The 16,312-nt window shown below is 43.0% G+C and overlaps 1 protein-coding gene across 3 annotated transcripts in view; it reads left to right on the top strand.

The window, feature by feature from the left end:
- Positions 1–11,472, top strand: part of Stxbp6 (syntaxin binding protein 6) — a 247,811-nt gene extending 236,339 nt beyond the window's left edge. For all 3 annotated transcript variants that reach the window (XM_052738450.1, XM_052738451.1, XM_052738449.1), the window contains 2 exons: positions 2,791–2,948; positions 8,208–11,472. In XM_052738450.1, the coding sequence (XP_052594410.1) occupies positions 2,791–2,948; positions 8,208–8,231 (182 nt within the window). In that variant the 3' untranslated portion in view covers positions 8,232–11,472. The remainder of the gene's footprint in view (positions 1–2,790; positions 2,949–8,207) is intronic.
- Positions 11,473–16,312: the final 4,840 nt, after the last annotated feature.

Genomic DNA, 16,312 nt, shown 5'->3' with positions numbered 1-16,312 from the left:
AGACTGGGTATCTCACCGGGCTCTAAAACTCCTGATTTGGCTAGACTGACTGGCCAGAGAGTCCCCAGGACCCACCCATCTACCTACCCAGCACCGTGGCATGCGACACCACACCTAGTATTTTTACAGAAGTTCTTGGGATCAAACTCAGGTCGTCCTGCTTGTGCGGGAGGTCCACTGCCAACTGAACTATCTCCATAGCCCTGTGTTACTGTTCTTCACTGCTGTAATCAAATATCCATCAAGAAGCAGCGTAGGAGAAAGGAGCTATTTTCTTTTTTCACAGTTTACGAGTATAGGCCATCATGGCGGGGAAGATGGGGGCTGTGGGAGTGGGAATAGGGGGCAGTTGGTCACATCTTCTCCAGCCAGAAAGCAGAAATGAATGTCAGTGTTCCATTTGTATTCTCCTTTTTAATTCGGTCCAGGGCCTTATCCTGTGGGATGGTGCCACCCACTCTCAGGGTTAAGTCTCATTTCCTAGTTAAACCTCTTTGGAAATGCTCTCCCAGACATTCCCAGAAGTATGTCTCTTCAGTGACTCTAAACCTGGCGAGTTAACAATCAGTATGAACTATCACACTGAAACGCACAGGTTCCCGCCTCATCTGTTCTCAGTCCTCTTGTTGCTAAACTGTGGTGTAGATAAGGAAGAGATTCAGCCTCTCATCCATCTCCCTAGTCCATCCTACTTTGTAGCACTTGGCTTGCCCTGTAGCATAAGCAGTAATTCTTTATTTACTAAGAAGAATGCTTTTAGGGCAGAAGCAGTCTGGAATTATCCTGGGAAATAACCTGCCAAACACACACACCTGCCAAAGCATATACCTGTGAAAACTTACACCTACATGCCAGTCTGTCCACAATTCTGTCATAGTGTCTACATCATGTCTGTGAAAAAGAATAGAGTCATCCACACACACGGAGGCTGAGTGGTAATAACCATGTCACTTTCTAGTGTGATGACCACGTACAAGCTTTTCCACTTGTCCAGTCTGCTTCCCCAGAATTTTGGACAAATGAAGTGACATTTGTGAATGGTTTTATGCTTACAAAATCCTGTGTTAATGTTGGCTATGATAACAAACTGCCACCATAGTCATGAGTACAGTATAGTAAGTATGAGTAAAGCATAGTAAGACCAAGATTTCTCCTCTTAAATTTCTTCTGAAGTCCCAGACTTTCCCTTGTGCCCAACCAGATTTCCCTGGGATGCCATCTCCCCAGCTCTGTGTTCACTGTGTCTGTATACAGATAGATGTATGTAGACAGATGTATATAGATAGATATGTATGTATTGTGCTGGGTACAACTGATAATACTAGTTAGCCTTAGCACTTCCCTCTATTTTAGTATGTTTTAAGTCCTTGAAAAATGCAAAGTGACTCCTTCAGTGCTCTGTCTGGATCAGGCACACTGCCTGAGATTCTTTCCCACAAACTACAGAGTGTTCCCGCAAAGGAGAAATTAGGAAGCCTTTGTAGCTGAGGCTAGTGGAAATTGCATTTCTATTAAAAGCTGTCTGTGGCTAGAAGTATCCATCTCAGGTACAAAGTAAAATGATGTAATCAACTTATTCAAAGACATAAAGCTATTATATAAAATGCCATTAAATATCTTCCATTCAGTGTTAACAAAATACAGCTATAAATTTTCCGGAGGCTGCCATTTGGCAATGTGCTTGTCCTCGGTGGCTAATGTGCCTGCAAGTTCTTCACCAAGCTGTGCTGCCTGTCTTGTCAAGTGGAGTGTCAAGGGCGCATGACCTTCTGAGATAGGGTTGGCTTCTACTCTCTGTGGTGCCATTCCTGAGTTTGCAAATGCTAGACTTCTTCACCTGCCAGTTTCTGCAATGCTTTCCTACCTGCTAGCAGCATGCAGGGCTGCGACTCTGCTTTTCATATTCTAGAGCTCACACAAGAAGCCTGACCATCCATGCCATAGCACAGGATTGGAGGTTAGAAGCCATCTCATCACCTTAGCCATACAATATGGAGCGCGTCTTACTTGCTAGATAAAGGGGTAAAATAAAGAGGAAGGGGTGTAGATCATTATATCTAGAAAATCCATATGGCCCAAATTTTCCTGTGATTATTGAGTCACCCTTCAGATCAAAATGAACTGTAGAAGTGAGGGGACAGCCAGCGGTGGAAGGTTTAGCTGGCCTCACAGGGCCCTGGGTGCCATCCTCCAGATGGAAAGATAAAGACAAAAACCCTCCTACAGGTTTTATTGAGCAAAGAATCCCACCACTTGCAGGGCAGAGATGGAAAGAAGGAATCCCAGGCTAGCCTAGACTACAGAATGAGATACTTGTCTCCAAAAATAAATAAGGCACATGGTGGAAAGAGAGAACCAACTTCCAAAAGTTGTCCTCTGACCTAAATACACACAGTGAGAGAAAAGATAAACAAATAAATGTAACACATAAATTCATTAGTGGAAATGTGCATAATATCCAAATGTGTCTTAATGAACTTGCCTAATTTTGTGAACTTGTTGGGGTTCTCATTTCCCTATGCAAGTTAGTCTTAAATACCAGGGGGTCCCATCTCTCTGAGCCTCCCCAAGCAGAATGGATGATGGTGGGATAGAGAGAAGATGGCAGGATTTGCCCTGGTCCTGTGGCAGACCTGTGTGTGTTCTACCTGTGCGTACAGGTAAATGAGTCACCCCAAAGCAATGTAAAATTGTTTTCTGGTACCATCCGCCTTGAGCCTTTCCACAGTGTGGGGTTTTGTCACTGTGAGCTAGACAAGCCAGCTCCTAACACTCCTGCAATTGTTCCAGGAAACAGCATCCTCCATTCAGCTGCTGATAGTGTGACCAGTGCCGTACAGAAGGCAAGCCAGGCCTTGAATGAGCGCGGGGAACGGTTAGGCCGAGCAGAGGAGAAGACAGAAGACATGAAGAACAGTGCCCAGCAGTTTGCAGAAACTGCACACAAGGTGAGCCAGCGGAGAGCATGGTCTCCATGCTGGATTACCAGAGGTCACAGTACCAAGAGACTTCCTGTGGTGAGAGAGAAGATCAAGTAGCTTTTTGTATTCCATCTGACGGGTCATTCCATGATCACCATCTTCTTTCTAACATCCTCATCTCTTTCTCTGACCTTCTGATTTTTAGGTATTTTAAGTAACAGAGAAAATCTTTAATTACTGCCCCAAATATCAGGGTCCAAGTCAGGTCACAGAAAGAGGGAGACATGAGATGATGTCTCAGGATACATACCTGTTCTTGGCCACAATGAAAGAGTTATGGTGGACTTGAGACTTCTCGGGTGTCCTTTTCCACTCTGCTCCTTTCTCATTCTGTATCTGTCATCATGTGCTGTTAGCTCTTCACCAGACATAAAGCAAGCCCTGGCCTCAAGGCTAGTTTCCACTCTGAAAGAGGCTGGTGTTGACTCAAGACCTCTATTCTGGATCTCTAATTTAGGGCACAGCAAGATTGTCTGCTGGCCCTGAACTCTGAGAGTGGTACTTCTCACGTGACTGGAAATGTAGTGTACATGTTCATACTTTTGCTGCGAACTGCCTTTTCCAAGGGAACAGGACTGTGTACTGTCAGCCCCTATCTAAGGCAATCATAAACGGAAGGAAGAGGAGGCCCACTGCTCAGGTGATAAGGAAGATTTATTACTGTGCTTGTACTTCATATCAAAGAGCGGTTCATTTCTAGCTGGCGATTCGAATTGAAGTTTCTAGAAACCATTTCTACTGGGTGACATATTGGCCTGTCAGGCTCATGATCAGGACCTTCAGATAGTTTTTAGTTGATCTTTGAGGGGGAATAATTCAATTAGCCACTTCTGCTAGGGAAACAGGATTAACAAGCCAGAAGCTATGAGAAAAATGTGTTTTACTGGGACAGAAGATGCCTCTCCAGGTCTCATACAGGAGAATGGCTCTTGGTGGATGCCTATGCTGCCTTTCCTCCATGGTCCCCCTTTACACATAACCGTCTAAGTGTCTCAGTGACGCTCTGTGACAACAGTGTCTTAGTGCATTGTCCGTGAAACCCAGGGAGAGTTCCTTGAAGGAGATCTAGCCAAGTCTGTTTGAGAAAGTAGGCAGACAAGCTGGAATCAGGGCCTCACCCCTATGAGCTGTTCTAGAGGGAGGGAGCTCAGATGCATGTTTCCCCAAGGCTTTGTGTACGGAGGAAATGAAGACATGGCAATGTGAGGAGTTCCCCAGATGCACTAGTACAAAAAGCAACTGAAGCTATTTAAGTGGAGATGGACAGTGGAAATCTGGAAAGACACTTTTAGCGTTGAGTTAGGGAAGAGAAAGCCAAAGGAAGTAACTTTCCAACTGTCCTAAAGTCTGCAAAGGGTGGGTTGTCCAGGTGATTATCGCCCCTGCCTTCCCACAGAATTGAGCAATCGATGGTGCACTGATAAAACTCTGTTAAAACTGTTTAGGCTAATGATTAAACCATGAACCAGGTTACCAAGGAAGCTGTGAACTATTCTTCCTAATGTGGGGTAGACAATACCTGGATATCATCCACATAGGCGTCCCTCTCAGGAGGGGTTGTATAAACACCCAAGTTCTTGGCCGTTGCAACTGTTTCCCTGACACTGTGGCCAAGTTTGCTGAATGGTAGGGAAATAACATGGTATAGTAGTTAACATCCTACATTTAAGTCCAGCTCTGTCATTTACCATCTGGGTGACCTTGGACAAATGCTAAATTTCTCAATGCTCATGTTTTTTCATCAGTAAAACAGAGGCAATTAATTAAAACCAGCACCTATCTCCTTGGGTGCTGAGATGAGCATGCACATGAATCTAAATTTTTATGATTTATTTCAATAAACATAGCTTCTACTGAGCCTGTCCCATTTGGTCACACAATGAGCTCAGTAATGAGGCTGGAGAATTATTACAGATGACTGAGGATCTTTAAAACAGCAATAAAAAAGGAATACAGATGAAGTTTATGTGATTCAAACTCAAATGGATAGGGCAGTAGGTAGTTTATAAACAGCCAATGAGACCAAAAGTTGATGAGACCATCAAATGCAAGGGGGTCTCCAGCTTTGGTCAATGCAGGGCAGTGTCTAGTATTAGTAGAGCGGGCTTAGGCAAGTTGTCTGGTCTGAGTGGAGAGGGATCAGGCAAGAGAAGTCAGCATTTTAATTGGTTTCCCCCCTGGAAGGTGTTCCCGGGGAGAAGAGACACTAGAGTTCCTGAGTGAGTGTGTATGAGGGAGTGTAAGACAGTGTCAGAGCTAGGCTTGTAGGTTTCTAAAACTGGGATACGTACTTATGAATCACTAGCTTTGGCTGTATTCCTAGTGAGCAGGTTGGCCTTTTTAGATAAGGTGTGGCTACTTTCCCAGGGGCAAGAACTGCCGATTTGTCCCCACTGGTACAGGCTCACCATGAAGATGTCATTTCACTGGCCAAGCACCACGCAGGCCTGCTGGTGAGAAGAGGGTTTAGAGGTAGAACCAGGTCTTCTATCCCCCAGACATGTGTGGTCTGTTGATTCATGAAGAGTGGGCTGTGTTTGCAAGAGGACACAGTGCACATGGCAGAGAACAGCCGTCCCAGGTGACAGTTCCTCTGAGGACAACCAGCATCCGATGGAAAGGGTGGCCTATCTTTCTAGATTACAGTAGAAAAGAACCTTTGGTCTTCTATTCTTTCCCAGGACCCCTGCCATGACCCAGGTCCAAGAGTGAACAATCACTTTTATACAACCACATCCTCCAGTTGTGGAGGTGCTGGTCCCCTCTAGAGCAGAGAGGGGACAAGATCCTTCTCCCCTATCCCAGCACCCTCCTCACTCCAGCTCTGGTGAGCCTTTCTGGAGGAAGTGTGGTTCCTTCCTGAGCTGTGGGTTTGGCACAGTCCCAGCCATGAGGAAAGAACAACTCATGACAGAAGCAGCCCTGCTCCCTTTCCCTGCCCCCAAAAGCTCGGAGTTGCCGTGCATTACAGGTTTTGACAGCCCACCATGGGTGTGAGTCAGCAGGCAAGAACATTACCCACACTAGGCATCCTCAAATGACATTTTTCACAGAAAAGAGCATTGATCTGGCCTGTTCTACACCAGCCCACATTTGGGGGGGAAGGGCTGTCAATAGGCATTATCCTCTCTAGGAGGGGAAAACAGTCTCCTTCTCCATTCTCTTCTGTTGTAGTTGCTAGTTTGGACCTCTGGGCCAGAAGGGAAGTGACTCGGGCCTCTTCAAGCACATCCCTAGCATCAGTAATGATTTCTTTTTAATTATCATATAGAATAGGTTACAAATCATTGAAAGGAGGTTTCTGTGAAATATTCAGTAAATAAACCAGGAGGAAATTATAAATGCGGAACTCCAGCACCTGAGTTAATCTGTGGCAGTTTTACGGGCATGGAAAACAATGAGAAGGCATGAAATTCTTGACTTTGGAGCTCAGGGTCTCACAGAAAAGTTGAATAATCTGGTTTCTCCATCTTGTTTAGTCTGATGCTCTTTCTGCTCTTAATTCTAAGGTTCTTCATTCCTAGAGACTTTTGTAAGCCAGAGTATTAACACTTCTTACCCTAATACCTATTATTAGTCTATTCAGGCTACTTAAAGTAAACAAATAAACTGGTAGTTGATTAACAGTGAATTTCTCACAGAGAAGTCTGAGGTCAAGATGCTAGATTCCGTGCCTGACTTCCTGATTCACTTACAGTAACCTCTGAGAGTATCCTATCATAGTGAAAAGTTCTCATTCAGAGGACTCTGCATCCTAATCCAGTAATCTTCCAAGCCCACCTCCTGATGCCATATCATGGCAGTTAGATTTCAGCACGTGACTTTTGGGAAGACACAAATATTTGTACCATAACAAGACCTAAGTTACAAATTGTCCTATCCAATTGTATTTCTGCAAAATACAGGTGGCCATGGCCCAGGGTCAGGTTTGAGCTGTAGCACGATCATTCCTGAAGATTAGTGGCTATGTGTGAACAGACACAAACCCATAAGTGGAAAGTTAATTGCTCAATGAATACCAAGACAGTAGCCTTGATCAAATATTTATGGTTGGTATTCATTACGCACAACACTTAACAGCTCTGTGTTTATTTGATGGACCTCATTGCTAAATAATATATGAAAACTGGAGGCAGTGCAAAAATGCAGGCCTAACAACAGTAAGGGACCCAGAATGTGGCTGAAGACTGGGATAGGTCTGAGGCAGAGCCTGAACTCTACCATCTCACTGTGTTGGTGACTCATTGCTTTTAATGTCAGGAGTTATTAGGCAACACCACAGTGGTTTAAATAAAATAAATAAATAAATCTTTAGCCTCAGTATAAAAGAATGGGTGTACTCAGAACTCAGAGCTCACAAAGTCTGCATCTGACAGTTGACTAAACATCACCATCAGCCAGCAGAAGGTATGAGGAAGTCTTCACTGGCACTACCGTACAGGGATTTCAGCTAAGTTTTTGTTTTGTTTGCTTTTTGTGGGTTTTTTTGTTGTTGTTGTTTGGCTTTTTTTTATCAGAGACTATCAGGATAGAGTCTAGCCATCCTCTGTCATATGCAGAAATGTTGATGCTGTTTTCCCAGTGAGAGCTCAGGGTTCTAACCTCTCTTTTTTCAGCCACCAAGAAGATGACACTATGACTGCCCTGGGCTTTGCTAGAAAGATGGATTATTGACATATTCCAGGATGAGGCAAAGCACCAATGATTAGAAATTAAGGTCTATTTTGTTCATCCTTGCTCAATAATCCAATTTAATTGCCAGGAGCTTTAGACCTGGTTGAAATCTGGGATGCGCATTCTAGGGATGATTTTAGATTGCCTCTCAGCATACTGTTGAGTTTTCACACTTCGTGGTGTGTCATCAAATATTAAGATCCAAAAATGTTGCTTCCTGACATAATCAGTAACCTAAGAACCCCACCTGTCCCTAGGGTAAGTCACTTGTCCTCCTGGTGCGTTTTGTTCCCATTGTTCCTGCAGTGGGATGAAAGAACATCCCCCACTACCACAGAGCACCTTCCACTAGCAGACACATACACCAACCATGCTGACCAAGTGCAGTGTCCTGTGCACACCTACCAGGAGTTACTGTGGCTAGGAATGGTGGTCAGCACCACGCACAGCATCTGGTGACGTGTCTCATCCTGAGTGTGGAAAGGAAAGGCAGAGAGAGCTCACTGTTCATAAGGTTCATTTGTTTTCATCTCTCTCCCTCTCTCTCCTTAGCTCGCCATGAAGCACAAATGTTGAGAAACTGCCTATCCTGGTGAACCTCTAAAGAAAACGGAAGAGTTCGTTCAGCAGTGATTACAGGAATTCCAGAGTGCTGCTGCTTTCTTTTTGTTGTTGTTTGTTTGTTTGTTTGTTTGTTTTTCCAGTATCTGGACACTGAGTGGTTTTGGTTTTTCATCTTTGATGTGTTAATACGAATGAAAACGTGTTGTGTTTATATATTTCCCTATCTTGCTAAGAAATGCTGCAATAGCATCAACTTCATTTTTATTTTTCCATTTTGTGTGTGTGTGTGTGTGTGTGTGTGTGTGTGTGTGTGTGTGTGTGTGTGTGTTTTCCTTTTGAAGGAAAATTGTTTTTGTAGTTTGAATATGAAATTCAGACTAAATGATAAGCCAGGTCTAAACTAACAAAATGTATTTTTCTTTCCCTCTAAAACTAAGCAACAAAACAGTTAAATATGCTGGCATCAGACGATGGTCCTAGATAAAATTAAAAGTCAAGCAGTGGTTTCACTTTCTCTCCTAGTTCTCTTAATTTAAAGAGCAAAATTTAAATTCAGTATCCTGGGACTTAAGTCTGTGTTATGGAAAACACGTTTATCAGGGAAAATAGCAGCATAAGATTTTGCTCTTTGCATATTAATCTTTTTGCATGAACCATCACAAGCATTCACAAAACTAATCAGAATCACAAATAGAAATCTACTTTCTGGGCTGAAGCATAAACATTTCTGCTCCTTCTTTTCAGTCTTGATTAGTTGGAATTTTCCTATGAAGGATAAAAATTTGAGTGTAGAGACCTACAGAAAAACCTACTTTAAAACCTCTGTGTCTTTATGGATGTTTCTTTTGTCATTGTCCCAAATTATAGTAACTGACATGGGGAGTTATACTTCTAATAAAAAATAATTTAGCTAGGGTCAATGAGGAAGCTCAGTGGATGAAGGTGCTTAGAGCATAAACCTGATGATGACCAGACTCCACAGAGTTGACCTCTGACCTCCACACATATGTCAAGACACACCATATCAAACACATACACAAATACAACAATAATAATGAATAAAGTAAAATAAAAATAAATGATTTGTCTATGTAAAAGTCTATAAATTATAATGTGAAAAGATGCTACTTTTATTTTTTTTTCTCTTTTTACGAAGCTATGCCCAATGTTCAAGGCACTCTCACAGCAGCATTGGCAAAGGACCTTTAGCTTCTTGGTATCTGGGTTTTGGAGGTTTGGATATTGTTTTTGTTTTCAGTTTGTGTGTGTCATTTAACATGTGCTTCTCGACAGGTTACATACTTGTGGGTTTGAACTTGCCTGTTCTGGTACAGGCAGCATGGTTAGGAGCCTTTACACTGCTGTCAGGTTGAACAGAATCTCTTCCATACCTTTGGATTCTGTGTTGCTCAAGGTAATACTGCACGTAGACCCTGGAAGTTTTGTTTGTTGGAGGGTTAAAAGCTAAACATAAAAACAAAAAAAAAAAATCTATGCTTGTTCCTCATAAAGCAATGAGGCAAGCTACACATGCCAGATACTCATGGCAATGCATGGAGTTTTCAGCTGCTGGGTCTTCAGGACCCTGTCATTCTTTCCTGTCCACCGAGTCACCTGTTTATGTGTGATGTAGCCTCTGACACAGCAGCATAAGATGACTTTAGATTACTAATGCTGATTTAAATAGCTTAAGTTCTCCTGATAATGCATCCCAGAGAAAGAGCACATGGTCCATGGAATATCATAGGTATGATGTCAGGAGGACGGATTTGCTGCAAACAAGTTTGTGAATCCTCTTGGGCAGATAGTCCAGTTGAAGAGCGTACTGTAAAATGTATATTGTGGGCTAAGAATGTTTACTGTATCTTACACTTTCCTTTAGGTGTCTTAATATGTTAAGTAAGCCAGGAACATGCCATCTTCTGACTATTGATTGGAGCTAGCTGATTTCTAAAAAGACAAAAATAAAAAGCCCCCAAATATCACTCCAAATTGGTTTCATTTGCAGACTTTAGCTCAGATAATATGCATACTCATCTTCCAAAACTGGATTCTAGTTTCAGAGAGTTGGTATAAATAGTTGAGAGCAGTAGTCTAACTTTCCTCACACAACTCAAGAATAAAATTGGTTGTCTGCTACCTGACAAGAGCTTTGGGGCAGCTGTGTCTGAAGGGGCAGAGGGTGAGGCCGTGTGCGTACTGTGAAAGCTGAGGCTTCCTCCTCAGCCTAATTCTTATAGGTGCCCTTCACCTGCCCTCTTTCCATTCTCTCTGTTGACCACATTAGGCCTAAGTCTTGTTAGAAATAGCCTGGACTGGAAGAAAAGCCTGCCTGGAGCTTTGTTAGCTTCCTCTACTGATCAGTCAGCTTCCAGGCCATCACCATGACCTTGACTTGTGGTGAATCCTGCTTGTCCTCCACCAAACATGGGGCTCTAACAGCAATTGCTGCCCCTCTTCAACTATCCAGCAGAGAAGCCCGTGACAACACATGTGAAATTCATTTCTGTCCTTTTGTAGAAGGCGCTGCAATAGGAAATACTAATGCAGTCTAACCCACAGAACTTTGCTAAAAGGACTCCTGTCATTTGGGACCAAGTCATTTGGTTGAGCTTGCTAGAAGATTTCGTGTTCATATCTGCACTTCACTATGAATTTGGGAAATGCTGTCTTTCTCTGAAGGTCTTCACAAATTATCTTGACAATGCATAAAGAAAAGGAGCTTGCCAGTGTTTCTACTTCTTCCTGGAATGTAGCTGTAGCATTCTTCATTAGAGGATTAGAGGTCTTGTACAGGAACTATGCAGTTATTCAGGTTGATGTTTCACTAGAATGATTAGAGATCTATGTACAGGAACTATGCAGTTATTCAGGTTGATGTTTCATTTCAAAGAATGTATTTGTAAATGTTACAAGATCAGTAGCTAACTTTTTTTTAAGGTCTGATAAAAGTAAGATTATGTGTTAGACTTAAAATTATAGTGAAATCTGTCTTATACTATTGTGACTAGCACAGGTTATGCATTTAGGTAGAAACATTTACAAAGTTCCCTAAATAAGAGAAACTAGTTGAGCTAGGTTTTACTCCTAACTTGCAGAATTGTGATGCTGTTAATGTGTGTTGTTCTTGGTTCCTCAGAAATTCTCTCTGCCATTCAGCACCGTTTTTGTTTCCTTCAGAGACGAGTAACAGCTGTTGTGTTGGTTCACTATTTCAGCAACTCGAACTTTGTCATTAAATATTTTAACTCTGTGGTGGAAGTTCTTCTCTCTCAGTTGTTTGTGAAACCTTTAAAGCACCACCAAGCAGGTGAACACCATCACACCTGTTATGCTAGTGGGGAGCTTTGTGTGCCTGCAGGAGACCTCAGGTCAGAGACCAGAATGATGAGGAAATTATGGGAAAGCTTGAAGTGTAAAGAAGATGGAGGAGCTAAGCTCAGTGCAGAGCATGATAGGTATTCAGCAAAAGTTGGGTTGTTTTCTTTTTTTGTGAGTAAGCGTATAGGCTAACCACCACACACCCTCCTGCTGGAATCAGTAATATATGTTCAGTTTAAGAGTTTTCTTCAACATGCCCATCACTCAACAGACCAGCTCCAGGCCCTGTCAAATTGTAAGGCAGACTAGATCAGATCGGATCCACTTGTCTGCTTATTTCTGTGGCAAAGCAAATGTCACCCCACTGGCTTTCAAGGAGAGTGACCTGAGTAACTTCGGCTGCAGAATGGCCAACTCTGGCAAGCACACACAAGGAAGCAGGTGGACTCAGAGGCCTTCAGGTCTGCACTGCTCCAAGAAGAACCAGTGATGACAATGTTTGGTTAAATGAGAACCTAGAGTTAAGGGAATTGTGCACCTAAAGATACCTGCTCTTGTGAACAAAATTACAACTCAGCTGGTTGACCTACAAAGATTACTATATTGTTAAAATTATTTTGTTATCAATTATACATTTACCAACTCAAATTTTGAGAGAATTAATATGACAAGTTGATAAGGGTTTTAATCAATTGGCAATCTTCCCCCTGCTACCACCAGGATTGCTTTTAAAGAAAGTGTGTGTGTGTGTGTGTGTGTGTGTGTGTGTGTGTGTGTGTGTGTGTGTGTGTGTATTTGAGATCCTCAGAGGCATGCACCACCATACCAGGCAAAATAATTTGATGTCGTATCAATATTATCTATATAGATAAGCAATTTGAGATGGGGAAAGATGCAAATGGGAAGGGTGATGGGGAATTTCCTTAATGTATTTCCAACCAAAATTCAAATAAGTAGATTTCTCATTGATAATCGATGTACCTCCCATTGGCACAGGATGGCGTGCGTGCGTGGCCGACAAGTGCAAGCTCACACACACAGCCCAGCTGGCCACGTTGAGGAAAGAGCTGTGCTGAACTCCCAGAAACCCCACAGAGGTCACTTCCTCTGGAGAGGGTACTTCAGTCACCAGTAACGCTAGAAATGCTTCAGTGAGCCCTTTTCCCAGCAAGAAACAAAGACAAAGACTTACATGGCATGGATAAAGGACATGTGCCTAACTGGTCAGCACCTCTCTCCCATGTGGAGTTTGGACTTAGGCGTGTATATATAGGACTTGGATGTAGAGTGTGGGAGGAAGGGGTTACAAGGAGGGGAAATGAGGAGGCAAGTGGTATAGAAAGACAGCTATCACATGCTCTCTTTCATGTGGAGCTGGATTTTACCACGTGTATATATGGAGAAGAAAAGGGCAAGAGGGCAATGGAGTGAGCATGGGCAGCATGCACTGAGATGCAGGAAAACGTCAGTGAAGGCCCTAATTTTGTATGATCACTTCAGTTTAAACCCCACATGTGCCCACAGGCACGTCTCGGTTCACTGCTCAGAATGAGTTGCTGACTTGTCAGCAAGGTGCTACAAAGGAAGGTTGTCCTTGGTTCTCGTTAGAAATTCAGAAACTGTTTCTATGTTCTCCTACTTGACAAACAGCTGGTGCAATCACTGTGTTTCTTTAGCTAATCATTCTAGAGAGTCCATTCTGTGATCGTGCAGACACATTGCTTTTAGGTCTCAAGTATGTAACAGTACACCATGGTAGTAGAAACCTGATCTCCTTGTGGCCCAAACATGAAAAGTAGAGACTGGGTCCCACAAGCTCCCTTAAGAGTGTACTTTCAAGCTGGGCAATGGTGGCACACACCTTTAATCCCAGCACTCGGGAGGCAGAGGCAGGTGGGTCTCTGTGAGTTCGAGGCCAGCCTGGTCTACAAAGTGAGTTCCAGGAAAGGAGTAAAACTACACAGAGAAATGCTGTCTTGAAAAAAACAAAACAAAACAAAAAGTGTACTTTCAGTAACCTGAAGATCCCCCACTTGGCCCATGTAGCACTGGAATGATGGACCAATGTTTCATTTTCCCAGGCTAAGCTTTTGAGGAGGACATTATAAATCCAAAGCACAGGAACATGTAATTATGGTATGTAGGCAAGCCTTCCTGATGCAAAAGTTACCTTCAAATCTTCACCAAAAGTCTCCTTTGTCCAAACCCTTCTGGATGGTCCTTCTTAGTCCCTTCTTAGAAAAGTTGAGCTGAAGTAAAGAAAATTCAGCCCATGGATTCTTCAGGCTTTGCCATGAGCACTGAGGCTGGAGATCACAAATTCTTAAGAACATTCTTGTGTAAGCACTGATCACGTGCACCAAATGTCTATTTAATTATACCTGCATCCTTCATAGCTGAAGCATGGAGTTTTCCTTAAAAACAATCCTGTCTTTCCCTGGTTTTTGGAGAACAAAGAATACACTTTTATTGGAGAGTGAGCACATCTTTTGTCCACAACAAAGAGGCTTCCCCACTGAGTGTTTTCTGTGTCAGGCCTGGTGGTAACACCCAATATTTGTAGACATGTTTACATCAGTCTGGAATATTTCAATATTAAAGGAGCCTTGTAATTTAGACAGAAAATGTCCGGAAATGTTTCTAGGGAGTGTAACTCAGCAGTAGAGTGCTTGTCTAGTGTGAGGCCCAGGTTCCATTCCCACTGCTGTGAGAAAAGAAAGAAAGGAAATGTGGGTGGGAATAGAGTGTTGAAACTGTAACACACACACTAACACACACACACACACACACACACACACACACACACACACACACACACACACCCCTCCATAAAATAAACTATTGTAAAGTTTGGTGAGTTGGAACAGAGCACCCCCTTGTGGTTCTTCACAGGAGTAAGCATTTCAGGATACCAAAGAGGGATCCATGGTTCAACCATTTGTCCTTTAAAATCCAATGCCAGCTCTGTCGCATATGTGGCTTTGGGGGTGACTGTGATTGTAGTAACTGGATGACATAATGAATGTACAGCCCTGTGCCTGCCGCCTCCACGCTCAGTGTATGTCAGGTCTGAGTCAGTCTTTCCTGTGTTGGACCCTGAAGCAGTGACTTTATAGGAGTTTAATGGCTGCTGACAGTGGTGCTGGCTGGTAGATGGGCACAGTTTCTTGCAGGCCATGCTGGCTCAGGGCATGTGGAGCAGATGTTATCCAAGTCTCTGGCCATTTTTATGATCCTTCAACATTTCATAGACAGACACTCTAGCACATGAGAGATAGCTGAACTAAGTGCCCAGTGGGAGGAGCCACTTGCTGAAAGAAGCATCTGGCACCAACCATGGGAGTGAAAATGAACACTTCGCACTTTGTGGTCTGAGAATATTCTCTATCCTTTGAACAGGAATTCATGCTACTCTTTAAAGAATGGGTTCAAAATCATTCTGAAGATGCAGCTGTGTGACTCCAAGGAGGCAGAGAGTCCTTTCTCTGACTACTTCCCCAAGGTTACTTAAAAGAACCATGGGCTCTACAAATTGAACTTAGTCTAAAGTGAATATAGCCCTTAGAGGAAAAAGAAAGCAACTAGATCTCACTAACACATACATTGGTGATGACATATCTTTCTGGAAGAATTTGATGTGTTCAACTAAGATAGTCTCAGGAAAACTATGGTGATGGCATACTATTTCCACACAATTATAGTGCTTTATTTATAAAATGGAAGCCTAGCATTATTAGTAGGCCATTTGTAAAGAACCATGCAGGCAAGAGAGGTCAGGGCAGTTAGAACAGTAGGTCTGCTCCAACCAAAATCCCAAATGTCATCCCTCTAAATAGTGTATTACGTTACTTTCTACCAAACTACAAGCTGCACAGGCTTTCTTCTTGACAACGTATGATGATCTGAATCCTTAGCAGAAGACCTCCTGGCTTTGACATTAGTGTTGTGTCTTTAGACAAACTACAATTTTTCTGTATCTGGTTCTTCATGTCCCAAAGTAAAATAATCTCCACTGTGTCTGCCTCAGGCCAAGTGGATGAAGTGACATGTGGTCGAGCTGCTGAGAGAGAGTGCATGGTGCTATGGAGATGTAGATTTTCCAAACCCTCCTCTTCACTGTCCCCAATGCCCACGGAATCCCTCTATGTACCACCACCTCTCTTCCTGTGGACCCATCCTAGTAGCAATGGATGGTATCAAAATTTTCTTCCTTCATCAAAAGAAAAATAAAGACCCCCCCCAAGCTGACTAGTCGCCATTATGGAATGTGGAACAGGAAACAATAAGACATAGTCTGAAACTGTTCATGGAAGGACACAAGGGGCTTACAAGCCATTCCTGGGGGGAAGTGTAAAGACCATCCCTAAGGTCAAGGTGTTGCATTATACAGATCACTTTGGAAGCAGTGTGCCCTAAGACTGGGTAATGCTGGAAAGTCCTGACAGCCTCTCAGAGAAGCAGATGTCTACCCACCAAGAAAACATTAAAGACAACAGCAAAGTTTCAGAAACCTTCAGGGAAGTCTGATGTTCACATCCAAGAGCTGAACTGGGACCTCTTCACTCCCTCACTGGACAGGACTGTTGTCGTGAGATTAGTGTCCTAAAATTAGCTAACATAGAAGAAGCCACAGAGAAGGGTCAAGTCTTGGAATTCACTAAGTAAAAGTGAAAGGGGTGGTGGTTAATAAGTTATCTGAAAGTCAGGTTCTGACAGAAGAGAACCCAAAGACATCCAATCAATGGAAGACTCAGCTTCCCTCCTCTGAACCC

This window comes from Peromyscus californicus, unplaced genomic scaffold, assembly GCF_007827085.1.
Source record: "Peromyscus californicus insignis strain IS unplaced genomic scaffold, ASM782708v3 Scaffold_15__1_contigs__length_86483966, whole genome shotgun sequence".
Taxonomy (NCBI): Eukaryota; Metazoa; Chordata; class Mammalia; order Rodentia; family Cricetidae; genus Peromyscus; species Peromyscus californicus.
The sequence above is the reverse complement of the archived record's forward strand: the minus strand, read 5'-3'. Positions and strand labels throughout refer to the sequence as shown.